This window comes from Mesoplodon densirostris, chromosome 11 (assembly GCF_025265405.1).
Source record: "Mesoplodon densirostris isolate mMesDen1 chromosome 11, mMesDen1 primary haplotype, whole genome shotgun sequence".
NCBI lineage: Eukaryota > Metazoa > Chordata > Mammalia > Artiodactyla > Ziphiidae > Mesoplodon > Mesoplodon densirostris.
This window is the reverse complement of record NC_082671.1, coordinates 49,513,133-49,536,627: the sequence shown is the minus strand read 5'-3', so window position 1 is coordinate 49,536,627 and position 23,495 is coordinate 49,513,133. Positions and strand designations below refer to the sequence as shown.

At 47.3% G+C, this 23,495-nt stretch overlaps 2 protein-coding genes and 1 long non-coding RNA gene across 5 annotated transcripts; 2 read left to right on the top strand and 1 right to left on the bottom strand.

The window, feature by feature from the left end:
• Positions 1-1,188: 1,188 nt before the first annotated feature.
• Positions 1,189-6,453, top strand: GPD1 (glycerol-3-phosphate dehydrogenase 1). Of its 2 annotated transcripts, none has more exons than XM_060111922.1 (8): positions 1,189-1,229; positions 1,702-1,879; positions 2,775-2,846; positions 3,442-3,580; positions 3,820-3,932; positions 4,619-4,852; positions 5,077-5,183; positions 6,357-6,453. In XM_060111922.1, the coding sequence occupies exons 1-8, from the start codon at positions 1,189-1,191 to the stop codon at positions 6,451-6,453; spliced, it is 981 nt and encodes a 326-aa protein (XP_059967905.1). The 2 variants fall into 2 exon arrangements, with proteins under 2 accessions (XP_059967905.1, XP_059967904.1); XM_060111921.1 differs by having other exon boundaries at positions 2,706-2,846.
• Positions 1,693-8,771, bottom strand: LOC132498394 (uncharacterized). 2 transcript variants are annotated; one of them, XR_009533755.1, is made up of 5 exons: positions 8,647-8,771; positions 4,496-4,859; positions 4,111-4,296; positions 3,225-3,307; positions 1,693-2,810 (listed from the first exon to the last, which is right to left on the bottom strand). It is a non-coding gene; the product is annotated as an uncharacterized LOC132498394 (long non-coding RNA). The 2 variants fall into 2 exon arrangements; XR_009533756.1 differs by having other exon boundaries at positions 4,111-4,859.
• A 123-nt stretch (positions 8,772-8,894) lies between these two features.
• LOC132499012 (cytochrome c oxidase assembly protein COX14) lies at positions 8,895-13,701 on the top strand. Its single transcript, XM_060113317.1, has 2 exons — positions 8,895-9,160; positions 13,292-13,701. Exon 2 carries the CDS (start codon positions 13,300-13,302, stop codon positions 13,471-13,473), a length of 174 nt encoding a protein of 57 aa, XP_059969300.1. The 5' UTR covers positions 8,895-9,160; positions 13,292-13,299; the 3' UTR covers positions 13,474-13,701.
• The last annotated feature ends 9,794 nt before the right edge of the window (positions 13,702-23,495 follow it).

The window sequence follows — 23,495 nt, the reverse complement described above, 5'->3', positions numbered from 1 at the left end:
CTAGGCCAAGGTGCACAGACAGCTGGAGTGTAGGGGGCCTTTGCCCCACTCTCCACGTCAGCCTAGAAACTAGAGTTCCCCCTCGTAGTTAAACAGGTTGCTGTGGGTGATGTAGAGCCCTGAACTGCACTGTGTGTCCCTTCCATCCTCCCTCCCCCCAGAAGCACACACCCCACTTGCTCTTGATTACAGCATCTGAGACCACAAAGCCCTACAGAGGTCACAACTGCCCCAGGTCCTGCCTCCCTTCCCCTCTCTGGCTTCTGCAAACTAGCCACTAACCTGAAGGAGCCCCTAGTGTGGGGTTAGCCTGGAAACCCAAGCAAGAAGTGAAGGAAGCTCAATACCTCTCAAGGACAGTGAACACTTGGGCTGCCTTCTTTTCTCTCCTATCCTCCTCCTCCTCAAGCCCAGAGTCTGCAAAAGACTTGTGGGCCACTTGGCATCAGAGCCTCCAACTTTGGCCTTTCCTACCCCACTTCCTGGGAAACATTCAGGTGAGGAGAGGCCCACTGGTGTGCTTTGTTTCTTGGGCCCATGGGGTCTTCTTAGCCTTGGGCTGGGTTGCCCCCAAAGCAGGCCCTTACCTCTTACGTGCTCTTATTTAAAGGGGCCACACCCACCCACCCACCTCACTCACCCACAGCCCTGCAGTGGGGCTAGCGTGGGGCAGCACGTGACCTGTCACCGCCAGAGGATGAACCCGTAGAGCAGCTTTCTGGGTCCTAGAGGGACAAGTGGGTGGTTCCTACCTTGGAAAGGCATGCCTGTATCTGCTGCTGGGACTGAATACAACTTATTCCAGTGCTAGGGGAGGGGAGTGGGGGGACCGGGCACTCCTTATTTGGGCCTGGTCTTGGCAGACCTTAAAATGAAACCATTGCGGGGAGGGAGGGGGTGAGGACCTGGGCTGGGGCCGAGGGAAGTAGCGTGCCAGCACCGTCAGCGGGCAAACCTAAGAGGAAAAGCAGGCCTGGTCTCGGCCCCGTTCCTGTTCCCCACCTGTCTCTACCCTTTTCTTCCCTTTCCCTGGCCCTGCCAGACTTTGTCTCCCTGGGTGCCCGCCTCCCCTCCCCTGGAGGGCGGGGCTTGGCTGCACCCACGTGTGTTGGAGTTATATGCTCCCAGCCAGCAGAGGAGCTGGGGAGAGTGGCACCCAGCTGGTGGCTCAGGCAGCGAAGCGGCACCATGGCCGGCAAGAAAGTCTGCATTGTAGGCTCTGGTAACTGGTAAGCGGCTCTGTCAAGGAGTATTTGGGGTGGGGGGCGGAAGGGGAGGTTCCCTCAAGTATACAGGAGGTTAGGGAGGGAGGTTTGGTGGGCAGGAGGCAGCCGGTGGGTAGGAAATGCCTCCAGCTCCTGGCCCTTGCGTCTCAGGCAGCAGCACCTGTTCACCACGGGAAGGGAGCCTCCAGAGTGCTCCCTGCCTGAAAGGCTGCCTGGGTTAGGGGGTGGCGGGGGGAGATCAGAAGGCTGGCCCTCTTCTCCAGCAGCAAAGTATGAGGGAAGGGAAACTGAGTCTCCTTTCTACTGCTAGGTCAGGAGAGATGCAGCGTCACGGGGAGGGGGTGACAAGGAAGGTGGCAAGTAAATAATCCAGTGGCTTCTGTGACATCCTGAGGTGGAGCACTGTCCCCTCCCCTACCACCGTTCCTCTCTCACGCCCCCGCTCCTCCACTTTCTGTGCTCCCCCTCCTGCCAGGGGCTCAGCCATCGCCAAGATTGTGGGTAGCAATGCAGCCCAGCTGGCACGCTTTGACCCACGGGTGAACATGTGGGTGTTTGAGGAAGACGTCGGGGGCAGAAAACTGACAGAGGTCATCAACACACAGCATGAGAATGTCAAATACCTGCCAGGGCACAAGTTGCCCCCCAATGTGGTGAGCCCCAACACCCTGTAGGAAGGGAGAGGGAAGTGGAGGGGGTGCTTCCTGCTGGGAGGGGGCCACTTCACGTGCCACCTGTACTTGGGAAGCATCTCAGGAGGGCTACTCCAGGCACAGGGTGTCCCTGGGCACAGCCCCCAAACTGCTGCCCTGAGCACTTCCTGGGACTGAGGAGAACCTGAATGCATCCCCCTGCATCTCCACCCCACCCGGTGGGCTCCCAGGCAGGAAAGGGACGGGGAGAGGATGAAGAAGTTGGTCTCTGTGGCAACCAAAGACAGGTTCTCTGGCCCCCAGACTTGGGGTCTGGGTAGTGCCTGCCTCGGGCTCTAACCCTGTTACTCATTCACTGGGTTATTAGTAAATGTGGAGACTGCTCCTTGGACTTAAGGTCTTTGGTCAGATCCATGTGGCTTACTCCCCACCTGGAAAGGGGGAGCAGGAAGACTGGGGCTCTCCCTTCCCAGTTGGGAGCCCTAAGGAGCAGGGTGATGAAATCCTACTTGGCCTCTTCCTCCTGCCAAGCCCAGACCTCCTTTGGCCTCCCTCACTGTCCCACAGCCAAGGGCTAGGAGAGTGCTGAGAAGAGTTTCCAGGAGTCCTCAAGAGCCCAGGACAGCTGCAACCTAGAGGGAATGATGGCTAGGCGGAAGCAATAGAAGTGTCTCGTTCCTCCAGGTTCAGCCCTTCCAGATTCAACCCCCAAACTGCCCTTCCTTCTTCCCCACCAGCCTCACCCTGTCTCCTAGATCTCCTGCATGGGGCTCCACAGGGGCTAGAAGCAGTCTGTCAGGCCCATGAACACTGGTCACCCCCACAGGTGGCTATCCCAGATGTGGTCCAGGCTGCAGTGGATGCTGACATCCTGATCTTCGTGGTACCCCATCAGTTCATCGGCAAGATCTGTGATCAGCTCAAGGGTCACCTGAAGGCAGACACCATTGGGATATCTCTTATTAAGGTGCCAGGGACACCCTCCTGTGGATGGGGGTGCAGCTAACTGCTGTGGGGCTCAGGGTGGGTGAAGTGCGACAAACAGAAAACAGCAGAAGTAGGCCAGGAGTTCTCTGAAGAGAGGAGCTGGCTTTGGGGAGGCTTGAGAAACAGAAGCGGGGGGCCACTGGGAAGGGGAGGTTGGTTGGGGAGTAGGTAAGAGATCGGTTTGGAGGCAGATGTCTTGGGGAGTTTAGGAGGTGTACAAGGGATGCCTAGGGGATACAAGAAGTGGGCTGGTTTGAGGAGTTGAGAAGGGAAGCTGGTTTGGAGCAGTGGCTGGGATGGCAGTTGGTTGGGGGTACTCAGGAGTGGGCTGTTTAGGGATGTGGCGAGGATACATTACCTTGGAGAAGTAGGTTGTGGAAGGAGAGTTTTCAGATGGATTCGTTTTCACATGTTATCTGCTCTCCTCACAGGTAGCTTTGGCTGCATTGGAATAGGGGAGGACCTCTGGGGAGGGACATTGATGAACAGTGAATTTGCAATGGGCAGGATTTCTAGGCGGGAAGCCCTCAGTTGGGGATAAAAGGCACCTGGCCTGAGCTCCATCCTGTGCCCAGGGGGTAGACGAGGGCCCCAACGGGCTGAAGCTCATCTCTGAAGTGATTGGGGAGCGCCTTGGCATCCCCATGAGCGTGCTGATGGGCGCCAACATTGCCAGCGAGGTGGCTGATGAGAAGTTCTGTGAGACAACCATTGGTGAGACCCCACCACCCACATAGATAATGCAACTCCAGTTACATCGCCTCCCCAGGCTATATCCCCCACCCACTTAGCCATCTTCTCCCCATAAGGCAGGTGAAGGAAGAAGATCCCAGCATCAAAGGTGAGGGGAGTTGGGGCACCCCTATGGAAAGAGCTATAGGTCCTGCTTAGGGCAGTTGTGGGGAGAAGAGTCCAGAGTCCCTTCTTAAAGCCTTATCCCCTCCCTACTTTAGGCTGCAAGGACCTGGCCCAGGGACAGCTTCTGAAAGAGCTGATGCAGACACCCAATTTCCGCATCACGGTGGTGCAAGAGGTGGACACAGTAGAGATCTGTGGGGCCTTAAAGGTGAGAGGGCTGCAGAGGCAGCTATGGGGTGGGGAGAAGGCCCTGAAAGAGGGCCTGGCTTAGCTGTACAAGGTTGCTGGGACTCCAGGCACTCACTCCCCTTCCCCACCAAGTCTCATACACATGGGAAGAATTGCAGAAGCAAGGCCAGGATCGCTCAGGTCTGCCGATTACTTACCATCAGACATTGGGCTTCCTTCTTCCTTTCCCCTATAGCCCCTTGTGGGACATCCCTGTCCCTGGCTCCAAAGGTTGGTCCAGGGGGAAGAGGAGATGCCCTGGGGGAGCACTCAGGCTAATGGGAGATAAGATGTCCAGGACACCCAGACGGATTGATGGCCAGGACTCTGGATCCTGGACAGACCTATGGATGGATATCGGGGGCATAGAACAAAATAGCCGTGGTTGGGAGGGCCAGGTAGAAGACTGGTTTTCAGGAAAAGTCCTCAAGGATGGAGTATAGGGCAGGGTTGGGGAGCCAGAAAGCACAAGCCCAGGCTAAAAGAAGGGAGTGCAGCAAGTGGGAAAACCAAGAGGTGAAAATAGTTGAGGAGCCCACCCACCTTCCTTCACTTATTCAGTGGGCGTGTCATGGCTGATGGAAGAAGCATGAGGCAGGTGCTGAAGGCCCCAAGTGGGGCCTGCTGGAGGGGATCCTTCCTCACCCGTGACTTCACTCTTCAAAGAATATAGTGGCCGTGGGGGCTGGCTTCTGTGATGGGCTGGGCTTTGGCGACAACACCAAGGCGGCCGTGATCCGACTGGGGCTCATGGAGATGATCGCCTTCACCAAGCTCTTCTGCAGTGGCCCTGTGTCCCCTGCCACCTTCTTGGAGAGCTGCGGTGTTGCTGATCTCATCACCACCTGCTATGGAGGGCGGAACCGCAAGGTGGCCGAGGCCTTCGCCCGCACAGGAAAGGTGGGCCCTGGGGAGAATGAAGAATGGAGGGTGGGACCTGTAGGTGTTAAGGGAGAGGAACGTGGCTTGAGGCATCTCTCGAACACAAACATTAAGATTGTTGGGAACATTCCCAGCCTTTCTTTCCTCTTAAGACCCACCTCCTCCCAGAGTCCCAGACTCTCTGTCTCGCACTGACAACCCTCCTCTCCCATTTCCATCTGCCTGTCCTGTTTTCTTCACAGTCCATTGAGCAGCTGGAGAAAGAGATGCTGAATGGGCAGAAGCTGCAGGGGCCCCAGACAGCCCGGGAGCTACACAGCGTCCTCCAACACAAGGGCATGCTGGACAAGTAAGCGTCTGCCCCAGCCCCACTGATGGAGGGAACCACCGACAGAAGTGCTCTCCACATTCATCATCTTCCTGAACCCTCCTCAATCTGTGAAGTGGGCAGAGAGGGAAATGTTATCTTATGTTTACAGACAGAGCCTACTAGAGCTTGGCGAGGGTCTGGTATGCCCGCTGTCCCCCAGCTCGCTCATTGTCTTTGAGTTCTTTCCAGTCTAGTGCTCTTTATACCACATTGCTTGGACCCCTCTGCGTGGCCTCTCTCTGTCCTTTCCTCCTTGTCCTCTGCTATGCAGGTGGACAGGAATAAGCTCCTCTGACTGTTGTGCCTCTTTGTCCATCACCCTCAGTCTAAGCTGCTCCCCCAAGACCAACGCTTTTGTTCCATGAATCCTGTCCTGGGTGCCGAAGTGTGAAGAAAAGGAAAGTCTCTGCTTCAAGGTGCTCCTTTTCAGGGAGCACAAGACAGCGGGGGTGATGGGCTGATCAGAGCAGAACTCTGTTGATCTGAGAAAGAATCCTAGAGCAAGAGAGTATGAAACAGGCTCAGAAGATCAGCTCACGGCTGGTCAGGGTAAAGCCTCCTGGTAAAGGGAGCGGCCTGGGCAACAGGTTGGGAAGGAAACTGGCATTTATTGAGCACCTTCACATAATTCATAATCACTTCTTCACTACTTTGTTATATTGACCCCGTTTTACAGCTGATGATACTGAGGCTTGCCTAATTGGAACAAAAAGTTCATGCCAGGGAATCACGGAGGCAAGTTCAATATGGGAGGGAGCAGGGCAATAAAAACCTGACGCTGGGGCTTCCCTGGCGGCGCAGTGGTTGAGAGTCCGCCTGCCGATGAAGGGGACGTGGGTTCGTGCCCCGGTCCGGGAGGATCCCACATGCTGCGAAGCGGCTGGGCCCGTGAGCCATGGCCGCTGAGCCTGTGCGTCCGGAGCCTGTGCTCCGCAACGGGAGAGGCCACAACAGTGACAGGCCCACGTACCGCAAAAGAAAAAAAAAAAAAAAAAAAGCCTGACCCTAAACCCCAGGGCTAGGAAATACAAATTCTCAGCGATGGGAAATTGAGAGCCAGAGTCTGCCTGAGCTCGAAGGCGGGAGAGTAGGGAGTGGAGGGTTAGGGGGTTTGCCTGGAGGCCAAGCTGGTTCTGTCCTTCCCCATTCTAGGTTCCCTCTGTTCATGGCTGTGTACAAGATATGCTACGAGAACCAGCCAGTAGGTGAATTCATCCGCTGCCTGCAGAATCATCCAGAACATATGTGAGCAGGGCTGGGGCCCAGGCCAGGCAGCCTCTTTACCCCAGCGGAGACAGGCAGAAGCTTGGGGTGCCTGGCCACCACGATCTCTGGGGCTCCCCACACAGCAGCATCTTCTCAGCTTTTCACTGGAGGACAGGTGCCTGTGGGCCCGGCCACCTGCCTGGAGATCCTGAAGCGCAAGCAGCCTGCAGCCTCCTGCCACCTCACCGCACCACAATGGAGTTGCCGGGTCCCTCTCCATACGTGGGGCTTTCTCCCTCTCCTCTGGGAGGGGTAGAATCAGCCCCAGTGCTGCCTGCTCTGGGTGTGTGGGGGGAGGAGGGGAGGGGAGGGAGGCAAGGCAAGGGCTGCTTAGTGCTGCCGCACACAGACCAGGACTCCTGTCCCCAAGCCCAGCTGATGGCTAAAGAAGTACCTCAGCCGCAAGAGGGATGAGGCAAGGGCTGCAGGGAGGGGTCTGGGCTTTGGGGCTGACATAGACCTCTGCCAGGCCCCACATGGCATCAATGGATCTCTGTTTGTCCGCAAAACACAACCCCCTTCTAGCTTCTCCTAGCAACATCTGCATCCTCAGAAACCTCTGGTCATCCCCTTTGCCCCTCCCCCAGGCTGCCTGGCACCAGAGTTGTCACTCTCTCTTGGGACTTCCCAGTTCCTAGTTCTTTGCCAGCTCCTCCCCACCATGTGTGACCTTTCCAAGCCTCTCTCACCCTCCCTGCCAGCACCCTCTCTGGGGAGCAGAACTTAACCTGCTGACAGAGCTACACCTCTTCGCAGCAGGCTCGGATCACTCTACCCCCTGTGACCTTTGTAACTGCCCTGCCTCCCTCCTCAGGAGCTCTAGTGGGGGGAGGTGTCAGCTGGGTCCCTCCTGCTGCTGTCTCCCCAGGACATCTTGGATCCACCCCTCACCTCCTAAACCCTGTCCCTAATTCTCAGCTACCCCCAGAGCAGCCAGGGCAGCTAACCAGTTCCTGTATCTGGAGGCCAGGGGGCCAGAGAGTGGGTAAGGGAGGATGAGCAGGTCCCCATCTCTGTGGTCTGAATTCCAAGGCTGGCTCTCCTTTGTCACCTGAAGGCCTTCTCATGAGGTATTGACAACTTCAGCACCTCAGGAGCTGGGAAACTCGTGGAGGAGGAAAAAAATGCAAGCCTCCCTACCCGCTGGGGTGAGGAAAGAACAGGAAGGGGAGGAGGGAGAGGAGTGTCCTTTGCAGTGGCCTTGCTCCAGGATGGAATGGCAGCCAGAGAATGTCACCAGTCAGCAGCTTGGACCCCTGGCTATAAATAGAGGCCGAAGGCTCCTGTCACATCCAGCAGGGGGTCTCAGCTTCCTGTGTGGCAGCATCTGGCACGCTGTGGCTCTGGCCAGCATTATGTTAACCCTCCCTTAGTCCTGGACAAACCAGGGGGCAGGCTCCTCTCAGCCCCTAGCCCTTGAGAAGTCAGTCTTACCAGTGAAGGGCAGAGCTGCCTGGATCAAGCAGCGAGAGTGAGGGGCACAGTCACCCTAGATCTGGCTGGGCCCAGGTTTGGGCGCTGACTGGATCCAGAGCTGCTTCCCCAGGAGGTCAAAATCGGGGCAGAAAGACAGCTCCGTTCCCTAGGCTGCAGCTGCGACCCTCTTAGATAGTCAAAAACCTTTGCCTACTTTTGCTCACTCCACAATTAACTGAATCAGGCTTTCGAACCAGGCCTATTTGTCTACCCAATAAAGCGTGGTTTTTGCAGAAACAAATTAGGGAAGGGCGCTTAAGTGCATGTGGTAGGGCGTATGCAGTGGGGTGTATCATTGCATGTATATGTTTTCACTCATGCCGGAGGAAAAACGAAAAAAGGAAAAGAAATCCTTCCTCTATCATCCCAGCCACTCCCGGCCCCTTGCAGGGGTGCCCACGCAGTCCCCCTTCCCCCAAATGGCACCCCCTCCCAACCCCTTCCCGGCGCTTCTTTGGGGCTTTATCAAGCCGCCTGCAAGCGGGGAGGTCACATACGGGGCCGAAACATTACGGAGATTCGACCCTCGCGCCTACTCCGTGGCCAATGGCCAAACGTGCCGCAATCCTCGGCGGTCCAGGCCTCGCAGTGCGGGTCGGGTTCCTGAGCTCGGCTGAAGGCCGGCCCAAGGTAAGAGGGCAGCTTCAGGCTGTAGGGGCCGCGCAGCCCCCTCCAGAGGGCGGACTCCGAGAGAACCTACCCAGCTACCGGAGACATCACCGCGCCGCAGGCTGGGGATTGGCCGGCTCTCTTCTGCGGTGACTGAGTATCCTAAAAGTTCCCGTTCCAGAGTTTGGGTCGCCAAAGACCCTTTCTCAACGTAGAATGACTACAACCCCCAGAAACCAACGGGCCTCTCCGAGAGGAAGGCTCGTCTGAGGATGCGTAGTAAGGGCGGCTGACCCGGAAGCCGGATGTTCAAAGGCAGCAACCAGTCGGAGCTGCAGCCGGCGCGGGCTCTCGTCTCGGTGGGCGGGGTTACGTTTCGTCTGGCGCGCGGGGCTGTATCTCGCGTCGGGAGCGGAATCCTAGAGCTTTAGCGGAGTGTGGGGCTGGGAGAAAGGGTGGCGTTCCGCACCAATAGCGCCTCAGCGTTCGGGGTTGTCCCTGGGCGGTACCCTCACTCGTCTGGACCCGGGTGCTGCTTCCGGCTGCGCTAGGAGGTCGCGCAGGCAGGAGGCCTCGGTCGGAAGGCAGGGAGCGGCAGCATCCAGGTACGCCGTCTACTAGGCCCGAGCCAGGGCCGCCTGTCCGCAGAGGCGCCCCCGCTCGGGCCGGCCTTTGCTCTCCGCATCCTCCCACGCCCAGTCTTCGGGCTTCGGCGCCCTTGAGGTTACCGCGTACCCTGTGCCGCCATCTGCGCCGCTTCCAGCCCAGCAAGCTCCTTGCGGCCGTAGGTTCCTGTCACACCGTGACTGCCATCGCGCGTCTTGGCCTTCCACGCTCTGACTCCAGTAGCTCTGACCCTTCCTTGTCTTGCAGTCCGCTGCGCCCTGAAATGCAGCTTTCCCGGGCACCCTTCCTGCTTATCGATTAACTGGATCCGCTCCTTTGCTGCTTTCAATTCCTGGAATGCTCTCCCCCTCCCTCTTCTATACCGGTGTATATCCTGCCCACCCTTCTGAAACGACAGCTGCCGCCCCCCCCCCCGTCCCCACCTTTCTGCTAACTTTCCTTGAGCCTCCACCTTGTCTCTGAACTCTCAAAACGCCTCTTCTCTTCTGGTCACCGGCTTCCACTACGTCTAACAGAATTTGGGGTGCATAGCTTATCCCGATCAGACCATAAGCTCCTTTGAGACAGAAGCCATATTCTCTGCAGCCTTTATAGCACGAGTAAAAGGTAGATAAGTGAGTAAATCTAAGCTGAGGTGGATGGATCCATTTGAGGAAATGAGTTTTCCAGAGGAGAGACCTGAGCCTTGAGGTCCTCCCATGTTTAGGGGGCAGAAAAAGAGAAAAGAGCCACAATCTGAAAAGGTTTTTGCAGATTGCACCCCTATGTCATTTCCATTATGGTTCCTGTTTTCTTTTTCCTGTTTTTCTGATAACTTCAGTCTAACCCCATAAAAGACCCAGCCTTGAGCTTTACTGAGAAAATGGATGTCCCTCAGGTGAGAATGTTCTCCTGCTAAACCTCAAAAGTTTTCTTCATTTCCAAGGTTAATCCTTCTACCTGGGCTTCTAATTTCATCTTTTCCTGGGCCATCCTAGATTTTGTTCCATCCCATCCACCTTTTATCCTCAGTTTAGCCACCAGTTTCTTCTCCTCTAAAACATATTCAAATCTCCTTATCAATAAGCAAAACAAAACTAGAATTTACTTGACCTTGTTACCTTTTCAGGCTGCTGCCGTATCACTCCCATTCCCTTAACCAGCAAATCACAAGAATATCAATTCTTATCTTTGGGGTGAGAGGGAGTTATGACCCTTCTAATAATCTGTTTTTCTGCGTCCTAGAAAAAATGCATAGACACGTGAACCTCGCGGGACGGGGTTCATGGGGCCTGCTGGGGCTCTGGCTAAGAATCCATGCTTTTTACTTAATGCCTGTTCCAATTTAGTGCATTAAATTGACTTCTGTCCTAGGTTTACCTATGACCTGGTCACCTGTTCCCATCCAGTGATCCCATCTGACCAGTTTTCATGGCACTTAACTTTACAGTAGTGTTCCCCAATTTTTATTCTGGCCCAATACACCCAAAGATACAGCATACCTCTGTCAGTGGTAGTGACTTGATACAGCAGTGATTTTCAACCCTTGTTGTAGTTAAATGAAAATGCATCCCAGATGTTTCTGGAATTTCCTACCTGTTTTCTTTCCGTAGTTGTTTTCTTTCTTCAAACTGGCGTTCCCTTGGCCTCTTTCTCTTGGGTTTTATCGTCTGTTTCGGTGACACTTGTTATTTCCATATGTATCCGTAGCCTAGCCTCTCTCCTAGGATTTGTTCCACATTTGCATATCCGTGTGCCTGACAGACATCATCACATGAATATTGTATTGAGCATCTTTTCTTTCTTGTTTTTTTTTTTTGTCGGGGGGAGCTGCGTTCGGTCTTCGTTGCTGCGCGTGGGCTTTCTCTAGTTGCGGAGAGCGGGGGCTACTCTTTGTTGCGGTATGCGGGCTTCTCATTGTGGTGGCTTCTCTTGTTGTGGAGCACGGGCTCTAGGCGCGTGGGGCTCAGTGGTTGTGGCTCGCGGGCTCTAGAGTGCAGGCTCAGTAGTTGTGGCACACGGGCTTAGTTGCTCCGTGGCATGTGGGATCTCCCTGGACCAGGGATGGAACCCGTGTCCCCTGCGTTGGCAGGCGGATTCTTAACCACTGCGCCACCAGGGAAGTCCCTTTATTGAGCATCTTAACTTTAACATGTCCAGTTCATGATCTTCTTGACTGATGCTTACTGACACCACCATCCCCATACACACATAGTGACACACACCTGTTTCTTCTTTCTTCTTTCTATTAGCAGTATCTCACTCCATAAAGTTTCCTCAGTTGTTAACTTGGAGATATTTTCAGCTTTGCCCTAGCCCATTCAGTTAATAAGCCTTGTTCTACTTCTAGAATAACTTCTTCATCTGTCTTCTCTTTTTCCACTGCCCTGCCTTAGCTCAGGATCTGTGAAAAGTTTTTGTTAATTTGAAAATAGGAGAAATCTCAGGTTGGATTAGACAAGTGAGGAAAATGAGGTTCTAGAAAAATTTCATCTGTCAGTAGATCTTCTGTCACTCTTCTAGGCAAGATGTACTATCCTGTTGCCAGCCTTCTTCCTCCAGCCCTGAGAAGAGGTGGTCCTATAACTAACTGGTTAGCATCTGGCCAGGGTAATGGGGGTTAGGAGGAGAAAGAATAAGTGAGGGGGAGGTTGAAGGCTGCAGGTCTCTTTGCTGGGAGCTTGTTTATTACCTTAGTGTCCTGCTCTGTGTGTATGTTCTTTTTGTTTGTTTTGCTTTTTAATAAATTTATTTATTTATTTATTTATGGCTGCGTTGGGGTTCTTCGTTGCTGCACGCGGCCTTTCTCTAGTTGCCGTGAGCAGGGGCTACTCTTTGTTGCGGAGCACGGGCTCTAGGCACGCGGGCTCTAGAGTGCAGGCTCAGTAGTGGTGGCGCACGGGCTTAGTTGCTCCGCGGCAGGTGTGTGTTTTCTTACTGTCTCACAGCTTGGGGTCCTTTCAAACCCCAGATAACCTGAATACAACCCTTTCTCACCTTGTCCTTGTGCCATTTGGTTTTCTTCCTCTGACCTTATTTAATGTCACTTTCAATAGTCACTTGGAATTATGATTCAAGGAAGCTGTGCCTCAGTTCAGTGTGGGATCTACCCTCAGGGACGGGCTCAAAGGCCGTGTTCAGCCCATGGGACTTACTCTGAGAAGCACTTAGATGTCACACCCTACCCCTGACTCCCTCAATCAGCTAACCTGAACTTTTCTCCTTTCATATTCTTGACTTTTAAGAAAACTATTCTCACTAACTTCAGTCAGTCTTTTAATTTTAATTCCCTCAACAAGAGAGGAGGCTGAGAATATACATTCATAGTCCCAAATTGAGGAACGTTTTGTTCAAGATGAGAGATTCCCATTCTAAACTTTCTCTTGTTCCCTGGCTCAGAATGTCCAGGGAACAGTTAAATTGGAAGTAATTTATCTCATGCAAATGTGAGTTAATTTGCTGGGGACACAGTAAGTTTCGTTTTAGCCCTTGGGATAGGTTCTTGGTTTTATGTTTGGAATTCAAGATTAATGCTGTAGAAGGTTATGTCTAATTGAAATAACATAAACATACTGTTGGCACTATTTCAAGTATATTACGGCTTAAACAGATGCTTGAAGACTAACCCGGGAACCTGAGCACCATAAATAAGATGGTTTTATGGGAAAACAAATTGGATATTGCCCAGAAGGCTCCCATTCGATCCTCCTAGAGAGAATAATTCACTGCTAATGTTTAATCTCTGGCTACTTCAATAAATTCCCTACTAGCCAGAAAAACTGATGTATGCCTAAAGTAATATACCAATTAAGAACATTTCTGGGTGGTCCATACCAGTCATGTCTTTCCATAAACATGGAGGGTCAGGTGTTAGCTGTAATGTCATTCAGATCATTCAGATGCACCTGGTTCCGGCTGTGTTTCTGTATCTTGTATGCAGACTTTATTTACCCTTTTGAATCTTAAGAGTTCCCAAACAATATCTTCCAGTATAAGACCCTGCATACGTCTAGGGGCCATTCAGAATAGAGTGCAGACAAACTAAGAAGTTATAGAATGGCCCTAAACAGGTAAGTGGGCTGGGCAGATGAGGCCTTATCCTTGGGTCTAAGTCTAGTCTGTCTTTGTAGGGGACAACATGCCAACTGCCAAGCAACTAGCCGACATTGGCTACAAGACCTTCTCCACCTCCATGATGCTCCTCACTGTTTACGGGGGCTACCTCTGCAGTGTCCGAGTCTACCACTATTTCCAGCGGCGCAGCTCCCAGCGCCAGGCTGCAGAAGAACAGAAGACCTCGGGAGTCCCGTAGAACTGGGGGGCTTTTTTCCTTGAGCAGAGAGACCTGAGGCATGTTGTGGAAAGACCTCACCTGCAATCATTTCTGAGTCAAGAGGATCAGGGCCTTAGTGGTTTTCGAACTCTGCTGGGGAAAAGTGCCCATGTTTTCTCTGGTACAGTCAGTTGGGAGAGGCTATTGAATCGTAACAGGAATGGGAGGGTGAGGCACACCTACAGACATTAAATATTTTGCCATGTCTGTGTCTTGGTGTTTTTGTTTACTTGAACAGGGTATGGACTACAGAGGTGGGGTCTTGACTACCAGTTTTCTAGTCACAGACTGGATTTCCATATCTTGAGCTCTTAGCACCCATGAAGTAGGGGATATACAGTTCTAGGAGTAGTAATCTCAGCTCTCCTGATCTCAGAGAAAAGACTGTCCCAGCATCTGTATAAATCCCCCGAGAAGACTCTGTAAAGACCAAAGCTCTTTTGTGGTCAGTGACCATTCCTGGACCAATTAAACTGTGTCCAGGTAATGGAGTTCTCTGGCCAGCCTGGCCACCTGTGCACTTCTGAGTCAAGAAGGCAGAGGCCCTTGTTTAACAGCTGTTAAAATTGCACAAAGTGGAGGCGGATAGTTCTTAAAATGTGAAGGGCTTTTGGGTAGCCTACAGTAATGCAGTCCATCTCCTTAAGCCTAGTGGGTATAGTATTAGCATCAGGGTTGATTTCTCACTGTGCCACTGCACAAGAATCTACCTGCAGGTCTGATTGCAGAGTTGTGAAGAGGATTTGAAAGATTTGAAAGAAGGCGATGCATTCAAGGTAAAATCCAACTATGAAGAGATATTCTTGCCATCATTTTTTTTTTGGCCACGCGGCATGTGGGATCTTAGTTTGAACCCGTGCCCCCTTCAGCGGAAGCCCAGAGTCTTAACCACTAGATCGCCAGGGAAGTCCCACCACCATTTCATTTTGAGCTTTGAGGCTTGCTTGTTCACGTCATTCTTGGTGATCGCCCAAAATATCAACCCCTTTGGACACCTGTCCTCTCTCATGTACATACTGCTCTGACCTTTGTCCCCCATTCCTAAACCTTTCACCTGAAGGCTCTCTTCCATGATTTAAAAACTCAGCATTCCTATATCCTCAACCCATTTACTCCCATCCTCTCTTGATGTGTTAACCAAGGACTCCACTGCCTTCTCTGCTTTCTCACTTGCCTGTACAGACAGTAAAGTGACCATTCTCTCAGCTCCCCAGTGCCACTTCCAAACAGTGTAAAATCAGTCCTTTTTGAGGAGCTTTCTTATATTCTCATTTTCACTCTATTCGAGAACTTGAATACTTCAAATCTTTGGATTCCTTTTTTTCCTTCCAATCTTTCACCCCCTTTTTGGTCTAAACTGCTTCCCTGTCCAGCCTGTGCCCACAGCTGAGCCCCCGAACAGCTGCCCTGCCTCCAGCCTTACCCTTCTCAACTCCAGACCTAGCTCCATTAGTTATCTAACTCACCCTCTTCCTTCTTCTCAGTATATAAAGTTGCTTAAGTGGTAGTTTCTAATTTAGAAGATTGGTTTGAGATTAAATGAGACAATTCATATTAATACTCCGGTACCTGACAAGCAATAAATGTCAGCTATTAACACCTGCTGCCGACCTCCACATGTATATCTTCCAGGTTGACCTTTTGAGCTTCAGATATATCCAGTTGCTTGCTATATCCACTCAAATCCTATAGTCCTCTCTAACTTGTCCACGACTAACAGCATTCCTTCATATCTCCAGGACCTACTTGTTTTTTTTCCCCTTATTTTCACTATCATATGGGAGTCTTATTACACTATTCTCTGTACCCTACTCCCAACCAAGTAACTGTCTTATTAATCTTTACCATTTAAACATCGATTCAGTCAGTTCTACCCTTGTCATTTCTTTTTTTTTTTTTTTTTTGCGGTACGTGGGCCTCTCACTATTGTGGCCTCTCCCGTTGCGGAGCACAGGCTCCGGACGTGCAGGCTCAGCGGCCATAGCTCACGGGCCCAGCTGCTCCACAGCATGTGGGATCTTCCCGGACCAGGGCACGAACCCGTGTCCCATGCATCGGCAGGCGGACTCTCAACCACTGTGCCACCAGGGAAGCCCCCTTGTCATTTCTTGCTTATACTTTTGCAGGAGCCTTTTAGGGGCCTTAGTTCCAATCTTGACCTCATATTTGCCACATTGCTTTCAGAGACATCTATTTGGAACAGATTCGATTATGGCATTCTGCTTCGGATCCCCTCTGAAGCTCAACCATAGACAATAGGTTAAGAATCCCTGACCTATAAGGTCCAGTCCAGACTCCTTGATATGGTGTATGAGGTCCTTAAGACTTGACCCACCTTATGTTCCTACCTCACCCTTTGTGTTCTAGTAAAATCAGATGACCTGTGTGGTTGCACGTTGTTTCTTGTCTCCATGCCTGTTCTTGCTTTCTCTCTAAATGGAACATCCTTTCTATCCTCTTTTTCCTAAAAGGTTTCTCTGACCCTTCACCCTCCCATGCTGGGCCAAGTATCTATAGAAGACACCACTTTTTCTCTAAAAAAATCTTTTAAAGCACAGGTATCTAAGACAGTTTTGAAAAGAAATAAGATGGGTTGGGGTTACCAGATATCAAGACATAGTAGAAAACTAATAGTAATCTAAATGTTGTGATACTAGTGCAGGAGCAGACAAATAGATCAATGGCACAGAATAATAAACTCAGACACACATCAGTATATCTGTGAGAAACTGAATATGATAGAGGATACATCACAAACCCATGGGGAAATTCATATTCTATGTTGTTATGGATACATATGTGATTATAGAAGTATAAAAAATAGATTGAAAGGACAATAGTAGTTGTTACACTGGGGATGAGGCGAGGTGGAAGAGGGCAGAGGTTAAAGGGGGTCTTAAATGGAAACTGTTTCCTCTACTCACAGCACTTCTACCACCAAATATGTTTTTCCCACACCAAACAATTCTCCAACTCTCCAGACACCAACTATGTCCTGCAGTTCAATTCTGCCACTAAGCTACGTGGAGTTAGTGCAGACACCACAGGTTAAGGGCTCAGTCATTCACAAGTAGTGGGGTCCCCAGGTTACCCACACTTTGCCTGACAGCTACAGATCCGTTCCCACGACCACCTCCTCAGGTTTGCTGTGATGGCTCACATGACTGAACTCAGAGAAACTATTATTACTAGTTTATTATAAAGGATACCACTCAGGAACAGCCAAATGGAAGAGATACATAGGGCCCATCCCTGTATCAGCATCTCTCTGTGTTCCACCCAGAAGCTCTCTGAACCTCATTGTTTAGAGTTTTAATGGAGGTTCCATTGTATAAGCATGATTAAATCATCAGCCATTCAATGATTAACCCAATCCCCAGCACCTCTCCCCTCCCAGGAGATCGGGAATGTGGGGCTAAAAGTTCCAGCCTTCTAATCTGCCTTCGTCTTGTTCCTCTGGCAACCAGCTCCCAACCTGAAACTATCTAGGGGCCCACCAAGAATAACCTCATTAGCAAATAAAAAGATATATCACTCTGGAGATTCCCAATTATGTATTTATTATATCACAATGTCACAGGTCTCTAATTTTTTATTTCTTTTAAAAATAAGATTTGAAGTAAGACAAAATGTTAGAGGTATTTGGGTATTGGAAATGTGACAGCATACAGCATTCTTAATGTTTTTCTCTTTTTCTTCCCGATTTCTCAAAAAGTTGAGGGGAGAAAAAATACTTTTGATAGCTTCCTATTATTTACTACAGTAGTTCTCAGCAGAAGTGGCACCCCACACACACAACAGAGGTGAAAGTGTTCTGATTGTCACAATGATTGGGAAGCATCTCTGGCATCTGGTAGGTGGAGGCCAAGGATGCCAGAATTCTCACAATGTCTGGGATAGTCTTACACGACATACTGTCCCAAGTCCTGCACAACTATCAAATGTCCCCGTAAATATTCAAGTGAAAAAATTTATAATTAGCTGAGCCTATAACCTCACTCTTTTACCTATAAATATGAAGTATTTTTTGTACAGTTTTTACTGTACTCTGAATCCTCTAGGCATGCAACTACTGTATAAATGGAGGGGAGATTGTAGTGTAGTTTATTTAGAACTTTTGTTCACCATTTCAAAAAACCATGCCATTGATGGCAGAGTCTGTTCCTGGCATTTGAATCTCTGACAACACGATAGTATCAGTCTGCATTTGTAGCCACTGTATTCATGGTGAATGTACAGAAGTACAAGCATCTGAGTGCTAGTATAACTATGCCCAATATTTATATGTGGAAATAATTTTATTATAAATTCTTCTTAAAACATATCCTTTATATTACTATTAGAACATTATGGTGATTTTTTAAAATTATGTGTACAGTAGATAAGTTAAATGTTAATTGCATTTAAGGATAGTAAAGGGAGTGTTACAAATATTTGTAACCACCTGGTTTAGAAATAGTCCATTCATACTTGGTCAACTTTTGCTATGGTGTTGAGGTGATGGTTAATTTTGTTTCAACTTGGCTAGGCTATGGTGCCCAGTTGTTTTGTCAAACATCAGTCTGCATGTTGCTTTGAAGGTATTTTTTAGGTGTAATTAACATATCAGCCAACTTGGAGTAAAGCACATTGTCCACCATAATATGGATGGGCCTCACCCCATCAGTTGAGGCCTTAAAAACAAAGACAGAGTTCCCAAAGAAGGAATTCGGCATTAAGACTGTAACATAGAACCCCTACCTGAGTTTCCAGCCTGTGGATCTTGGACTGCAACAACTCTTACTTCCATTTTCAGCCTGCCGGCCTGCTCTAAATTTCAGACCTTCCAGTCCCTACAACTGTGTTAGCCAATTCCTTGAAATAAATCAGTCTCTCTTGCCCTCACTCTTATTCTCTAATGTATTGGTTCTGATTCTCTGGAGAACTCTAACAGAGTAGGTAATACGTAATATGCCAATATATATCCATCCAGTCTTACTCCCTGCCTAGGTTCAGTCCTTTCCTACCTCATTTACACTTGGAGCACCTACTGTCATTTCAAATAAGCTTGTTAAAACCTAAACTCAAGCAATTGTTCAGTATTTACTGAGCATGAACTATATTTAATAAAGAATAGACTTATTTGCTGTCAAATTAAGGTGAAGGAATATAATAAGTTCATCGGATATTACACTAAATATCAATAGACTGAATTCTCCCATTAAAAGACAAAATCTAATAGAGTGGGCTAAAAAAGCAAATCCAAATTATATATAGTTTCTAATAAACATACTCACTAATAAAGAGAAGTTGAAAATAGATGGGTAAGACATACCAGAAATGCAAACGAATGTAAAGCAAGAATGGTAATATTAAGAAAGGTTAACAAACACTAAATGGAATAAAGAGATCATCTGGTAATATAAAAAGACATAAATTATGAAGAAAGGGTGGTTATAAATTTGCAACAAACAAAGCAACAAAAAAAACTAAAGCAAAAATTCTTAGGAATACAGGAAAACAGGTTAAAAATACAATTATGGTGAGAGTCTATCATACTTTGTTCAGACTGAACAGCACTAGAAGAATAAAGTAAGGACTGAGAAGAAATGAATAATACAAACAACAACAATACAAACACCTGTGTATATATAAGTATAGAATAGATCATCTGTGAATATCTATAGTTCACTTATAAACACTGATTGACTATTTAAAACAATTTTTAAACAAATTTAAAAGTAGAAAAAAAAATAAAACAATTTTTTAACAAATTTAAAAGTAGGAATTTTACAGATGGCAGGAATTTTACAGACTGTATTCTCTGATCACATCCAATAAAATTATAAATAATGATAATCTCAACTATGTGGAAATGAAATATTCCTGGGCAACCCTCAAATCAAAGAGAAAGACCAAAACAAATTTCTTACCTTCTTTAAAGCAATAAAACAAAGTATTTCATATAAAACCGCAGGACAGAGCCCAGGGTCATGTCAGGAAATGTATGCCCTTAAATGCCTTTGCAAGAGAAAAAAAAAATGGTATTGGGCTTTTTATAGAGATGAGAACAACTCGCTACTGGGTCAAGGTCAAATTCCCTATCATGATATTTAAGACCTCTTTTGTACTCCATAACAACCACCCCTTTCACAGCACTTTTAATACTTAAATAATACAGGGCAATCTCTCGTTAACGGCAATACAAGTTTGTATAGTCTTTTTCTATCAAAAATTTAAAGCGTCTATACCCTATTACCTAGTTATTTCACTGCTAGGACTCTTGCCCTTAGAAACAGTCACACAACTGTACAATATATTCATACAAGGTTATTATTTGCAGTATTATGTTAATAGTAAAGAACCTTAAATAAGCTCAAGAATTAGTTAATGAATAATGGTATACCCATAAAATGGAATGTTATCAGTCAAAACCAGCAGAATATGTATGGTGTAATCTCATTTTTGTTTTAAAAGAAACACATTTGTATACATTTGGTTATCTGACAAGTGGTTCTAGAAGGCTATATACCAAACTGTTAATAATGATTAGGGTGAATGGAGATGTCATGTACTTAACATTTTTTTACCATGAGCATATATAGCTTTTATAACAAAAATATTTTTTGAGTTACAAACATATACAAAAGCTGAGGGAATTTAGAAATAAAACCCACATACTTATTCCTCAGTTTTAATTGTTTTGAACATATTGCTACACTTGCTTCAGCAGGTTTTTTGCTTTTTGTTTAAGAAAAAAAAAATTGTGTTCATTTGTGTATCTACTAGTTTGTAACTTCTTAAGGTCAGGACTCAATACATGAATATATTTTCAGTGGAAAATATTTTAAAATACAGATAAATAAAAGTGCCCCTTGTCACTCCATCCCACCCCAACACCCCTTCCCATTTCCCTACTCAGAAATTGCCTGTGTTAACAGTTTGGTGTATTTTTTCTACCATTTTCAATGTGTTTACATGTACATAAAGAAATATATGTTGATTGAATTCTCTTTTTGCTGGTCTCTTCAGCTATTCAGAGGCCAGACTCAGGAGAGGACTAATGGGCAAAGCTTGAGACTCCATAGCTCTCCCCACCCTGTGTTAGTCAGGATCAGCTTTGGTAGCAGGGTTATAGCTTGTCCTAGGAACCCTATTGGAGAGAGAGGACAATGAAGGAAAGAGACCAGCCACAAGGAATACCTCCATAACTGCACGAGCCACAATTCCTTATAATAAATTATTACCAGCAAAGCCATGTTGCTGCTAGAAAGTTTTATATTGTTTCCTAAAAGTCTTTCATAGAAGTCAGTTGAGCGAAAGCAGATCCCAAATCTACTTTTATAGGCTTAGGGCTTGTGGCTGAACTCTTTTCGGTGAGACCTGCCCTATGAGAGACCTTGCTGAACTAGAAGAAAAAACAGAATTGTATGCCGACGGCTGAGATGAAGGTGGTACAGATAACCCTACTGTGTACTGCCCTATGCCAATTCATAGGCCCCTTTTTTAAAAAGCCATTTTCTTTACCTCTCTTAGGTTACATCCGAAGTCCTAGGAAAACCCTCTCTACAACTGCTTTTAGAAGACTCATCTTACTGCTTTAAAACTTTGTGGCTCCCATGACCTACCAGCTAAAATTTAACTCTTTAGCCTGATAGTCAAGGTTCTTCACAATCTGGCCCCAAGCAACCTTCTTATTCTCATCTCCTGCCACTTTGATCCAACTGCAACAGATCAGAGTTCCCTGAAAATGCCACATACTTGTTTTTACATTTTAAAAAATTTTTTTAAATGATGAATTATTCCAAACTTATTGAAGAGCACCAGAAATAAAATTTCATACCAAATCCACACCCCCCACTCCACAAAGATAAGCACTATCCATCCTGCAGTTGCTGTATGTTTCTGTATGTTCACTACAGAAGTACCCTAAATATATTTTTGGGTTTAAAAAGTAATGTTAATTGCATCAAACGGGACATATTCTTTTGCAACTTGCCTTTTTCATTCAACATTATGTCTCTGATATTTATCCTTCACACTGGTTGATTTTATGTGTCGACTTGGCCACTGAAGGCCCAGACAGAAGGTTAAATAGTATTCCTGGTACATCTGAGAGGGTGTTTCTGGATGAGATTAATATTTGAATCTGTAGACTGAGTTAAGCAGATTGCCTTCCCCAATAGGGTTGGGCCTTATCCAATCCATTAACAGCCTGAATAGAACAAAAAGGTGGAGTAAGCTCATACAACTCAATGTAAAAAAACAACCCAATGGACAGAAGACCCGAATAGACATTTTTCCAAAGACACACAGATGGCCAACAGGCACATGATGCTCAACAGTGCTAATCATTAGGGAAATGCAAATCAAAACCACAATGAGATATCATCTCACACCTGTCAGAATGGCTATCATCAAAAAGTCCACAAATAACAAATGTTGGCAAGGATGTGGAGAAAAGGGAACCCTAGTACACTGTTGGTGGGAATGTAAATTGGTGCAGCCATTATGGAAAACAGTATGGAGGTTCCTCAAAAAACTAAAAATGGAAATAACATATGATCCAACAATTCCACTCCTGGGTATATACCTGAAGAAAATGAAAACACTAATTCGAAAAGATACATGTACCCCAATGTTCATAGCAGCATTATTTAAAGTAGCCAAGATATGGAAGCAACTAATGTGTCCATCAACAGATGAATGGATAAAGAAAATGTGGTGTGTGTGTGTGTGTGTATATATATATATATATATATATATATATACACACACACATATATATGTATAAAATGGAATATTACTCAGCCATAAAGAATGAAAATTTGCCACTTGCAACAACACAGATGGACTTGGAGGGTATTATGCTAAGTTAAATAAGGTAGAGAAAGACAAATACTCTATGTTGTCACTTATATGTGGAATCTAAAAAATATATACCTGAAGCTGATATAATATAAATCAATAATACTTTAATTTTTAAAAAAAGATGGAGTAAGAGGGCAGTCTTTCTGTCTACTTGACTGTCTTTGAGCTGGACACTGGTCTTCTCCTGCCTACGGAGTTGGACTGTGACTTATACCACCGGCTTTCCTGGTTGTCAGGCTCTTGGACTCAGATTGGAACTATACCATCAGCCTTCCTGGATCTCCAGCTTGCTGACTGCAGATCCTGAGATTTCTCAGCCTCCAAAACCATATGAACCAATTCCCTATAATACATTTTTTAAAAATCTATACATAAATATATATATGTCCTACTGGTTCAGACTAATCCATATTAATAGGAAAACTTAGCTCTTCATTTTAATTGCTGTATAATATTCCAATTACATGAGTAAATCAATTTATTCCATTCCTCTAGTGAAAGATCACTGAGTCTCTTCCGCTTTTTCCCTCTTATGAACAGCAATACAATGAGTAACCTTGTACTAGTTTCTATAAAAGACTAATTACTAATATTTAGCTTTACTAGTTAAGTTGCTTTTCCAAAGCAGTTATGTCAATGTCACTCTCACCAGCAACATTTCCTCATTCTGTTGGCGTCAAGGGGTTTCTATTCATTTTAATTTACATATCATGGATTTCTAGTAAGGATGATCACCTTTTTATTATCCATTGGCATATTCACCCTCTAGGAATTACCTATTCATATCCTTTGCTCCCTCCCCCTCTCCTTTTCTTGCTGTTGGGTTGTCTTTGGTCATTTTAAAAATTATTCATACTCTGGATACTTGTATTTTGTTAGTTATATGTGCTGCAGGTTTGAGGAAATCTTTTGGAACTTTATTTGGTGGCGGGGGGTGGTGGTAGTATAAGAATCCCACATTGTCTGCATCATCATGTACAGGTCTTTCCAGAGCAGTCCCATAGATAACTGATCTGAAATCAATTTTCCTGCAAGTTCTTACCTGGGGATGAGGTTGGAGGTTGTGATGTTTCCCAGACCACACAGGAAGTATACATTCAGGCTCTCAGATTCACATGAAGTGTGGGCCCAGAAATTGAGAAAATTCTCAA